This window comes from Lactuca virosa, chromosome 3 (assembly GCF_052849685.1).
Source record: "Lactuca virosa cultivar CGN04683 chromosome 3, Lactuca_virosa_CGN04683_v6, whole genome shotgun sequence".
Taxonomy (NCBI): domain Eukaryota; kingdom Viridiplantae; phylum Streptophyta; class Magnoliopsida; order Asterales; family Asteraceae; genus Lactuca; species Lactuca virosa.
The window spans coordinates 31,464,588-31,467,865 of NC_136428.1; the positions used below are offsets into that span (position 1 = coordinate 31,464,588).

At 35.5% G+C, this 3,278-nt stretch overlaps 1 protein-coding gene across 5 annotated transcripts; it reads left to right on the plus strand.

The window, feature by feature from the left end:
• The first annotated feature begins 930 nt into the window (after nt 1–930).
• Nucleotides 931–3,278, plus strand: LOC145165428 (metal tolerance protein A1-like). Of its 5 annotated transcripts, none has more exons than XM_079084163.1 (2): nt 931–1,092; nt 1,854–3,278. In XM_079084163.1, exon 2 carries the CDS (start codon nt 1,854–1,856, stop codon nt 3,060–3,062), a length of 1,209 nt encoding a protein of 402 aa, XP_078940289.1. In that variant the 5' UTR covers nt 931–1,092; the 3' UTR covers nt 3,063–3,278. The 5 variants fall into 5 exon arrangements, with proteins under 5 accessions (XP_078940289.1, XP_078940293.1, XP_078940291.1 ...); XM_079084167.1 differs by lacking the exon at nt 931–1,092 and adding an exon at nt 1,294–1,395; XM_079084165.1 differs by lacking the exon at nt 931–1,092 and adding an exon at nt 1,298–1,401.

Sequence of the window (3,278 nt, forward strand, 5' to 3'; positions counted from 1 at the left end):
TCGATCGAGAGAGAGAGAAAGAGAGAGAGAGAGCCCTTGCATATTAGATTTTATTTATTTATTTATTTTTTCTAAAAGAAGTAATAGAAAACCTCATAAATGGTCCCTGGGTAGTGAAATGACAAAAATGTCCCTTACTTAACGGCTAAATGCTAACGGAGTGAGCCGGAAGGACCAAATGTTAAAAGTTTTGAAACCACATGGACCATCTGTGAGGTTTTTTGAACTTAGCGACTAAACTTGATATTTTTGAAAACCACAGGGACCATTTTTGAAGTTTTGTCTAAGAAAAATAAAAGACTTTACAACTAATAAAAAAAGCAAGAAAAACACACATAAACCTATAACTCTACCGGTGATTTGTTTGCAATTTGGGTGGGTACTCATGCGATAAAAATCACTACTATAGCATTACATTCGATAAACATGATTTCTCAAGATTACGTAACTGATTTGGATGATATTTTGCTCTCTCTATATAATGATTTCTTTGCGCTTTTGATGGGTTTAATGGAGGATAAAATAGTTTGTTGTGATTCATGAAAGAAAGTAATAAAAAATAATATGGGGTTGCCAAGAATGCAAAACGAAAGTTTTCAAAAGAATGAGATCCCTTATTAAATGTACCTTTCTGATCAATCAACATCTTTTTTTTTTTTTTTTTTTTTTTTTTTTTTGTTAGGCAAAAAGTTGTAATTTTCACTTAAAACAAGAGAATCAAAATTAATTAAATTATATCTTTAAATATTAAATACCGTGAATAGTCATTACTATTAATGATAATATAGTACTCTATTTATTTTTACCAACGACCCAGAATTCATATTATATGTTTTGCAAGATTATATATTTTAATATCGAACATTAAATATATTAAAAACCAAACTAATCTATCGTTACCCAAATTGGGATGATTATATACCCCCGAAACACAAAACACATGGAGACGACATTCCATCTTATATAAATCCATGGATAACCCCTGCTGCTTCGCATTACACATACAGAATCCTTTCCCTTCTGATCATCACGAGCTCTCAAATTAAAACATAGGGGTTCTGGGTTCTACCAAATCTAATCGATTGCTCGCAGGTAAAGCCTACTATTCTCTCTCTCTAGATTTTTTTTTTTCAGTATTCCATGGATTTAAGTTCATCTCTAACGACGTTTGATTATTTGCATAATTCCGTTTGTGATTCGAATATCCTTTCTTTGTTTTCTAATTGTATTATTGGGAGCCACACCTTTTGGAATCTTCGTCCCTTACTTTTTGGACCATTGTTATCTCTTATTCCCATTATTGGTTTGTGCTGTTTAAAAGATTCATTCCACATAGAATAATCGTCAACTGCTGTACGCCTTCGTAAACTCTTTGTTCATAGACCCCGTTCTTCTGTACGTGTATGTGTAATCCTTCAAAGTGCCTGATTGAAGGTCGTTTGTTTATATTTTTTTGGTTCTCAACGTTATTTGTAAACTGATCTACCTTACATCAGGTCCTTAAAGATGGTTTTTTTCTACTCTACATTTAGCTTTGTCAGTCTATTTCTACTTTTTTTTTTCCTACATTAGTTTTCAAAGTCTAACCCAAGCTAAAAGTTCTTCTTATTATGAATTCAAAATCCCGATGTTAATGTGCTACAGGTTTCCTTTGCTGTGTTTTGTTGTTACTTTTTTCAAGTTGATCTGATTTATTGTTAATCAATTGTTGACAAATCTGTACGAGCTAATATAAACCCTAATTTGATTGCTAGATCGGCAATGACCAAATGTGTGATGTTTCTACCATTTGTCCTACATATACTGATACAGTTTTATATATGTATTGATGATTTGATATTATCTTATTACAGATGGATGCTGAAAACCATGAACATGGACACACTGTCGACATATCTGCAGCCCTTCCATCTGAAGAGAACAACAGGCAAACTGTCAGCAAGGTTTGTGGTGGAGCACCATGTGGATTCTCAGACTCAAAAACCACTTCCAGGGAGGCAAAAGAAAGATCAGCATCAATGTGGAAGCTCTGGTGCGGAGTGATCTTGTGTGTCATCTTCATGAGTGTAGAGGTTGTAGGTGGAATCAAAGCAAACAGTCTGGCAATCCTTACAGATGCTGCTCATCTCTTATCAGATGTTGCAGCTTTTGCAATCTCTCTCTTCTCTGTTTGGGCTTCTGGATGGGAAGCCACACCCAGGCAATCTTATGGGTTTTTCCGGATTGAAATTCTTGGCACTTTAGTTTCAATCCAAATCATTTGGTTGTTAACTGGAATCCTAGTTTATGAAGCCATTGATCGTCTCCTTCATGGCACAGTTGATGTTGAAGGTAGTCTAATGTTTGGTATCGCATCATTCGGCTTAATTGTCAACATTCTCATGATGTTCATACTAGGCCATGATCATGGCCATGGCCATAGCCATGGACATGGACATAGCCATGGACATGGACATGATCATGATCATGATCATGGCGAAGATGATATACATATCCATGGAGTTAGTGTCACAACCCACCAACACCACCGTCATGATCATGGTCATGGTCATGAACATGATCATGATGAAGGACACAATGAGCCTCTATTGAAAACCTACTCATCAAAAGAAACGAAGAAAAGGGGGAATATCAACGTGCAAGGTGCGTATCTTCATGTTTTAGGGGATTTAATACAGAGTATCGGGGTAATGATAGGGGCAGGGGTAATATGGTACAAACCAAGCTTAAAAGTAATAGACCCGATATGTACTTTGCTGTTTTCGGTTATTGTTCTGTATACAACAATCAACATGCTTCGTGACATATTAGAGGTATTAATGGAGAGCACACCAAGAGAAATCGATGCAACAAGTCTTGAAAGAGGGCTTTGTGAAATAGAAGAAGTGGTTGCGATTCATGAGTTGCATATTTGGGCAATTACTGTTGGGAAGGTGTTGTTGGCATGCCACGTCAGGATCAGGCCTGAAGCTGATGCTGATATGGTTCTTGATAAAGTTGTGGATTACATTAAAAGAGAGTATAACATCAGCCATGTCACCATTCAGATTGAAAGAGAATAAATAAATCAGTTTTAAAAAATTTTGGGCGACTTGATTCTTTTAGGGTTTTTTAGTTGTGGGTCAGGTTTATGTGCAGGGATTATGGTTTTAAGATTTTGATTTTTTTTTTCTGTCATCTTGTTTGGGTTTGTATCTTACTTATTGATGCCATAAAATGCAAAAAACACTTGTGTGGGGAATCTTTATTGGTTAGAAATATGAAATTGGATTTTCCCA

What these genes read in the sequence shown, in the direction of transcription:
- LOC145165428 (XM_079084163.1), top strand. Translation starts at nt 1,854, where the DNA reads ATGGATGCTGAAAACCATGAACATGGACACACTGTCGACATATCTGCA.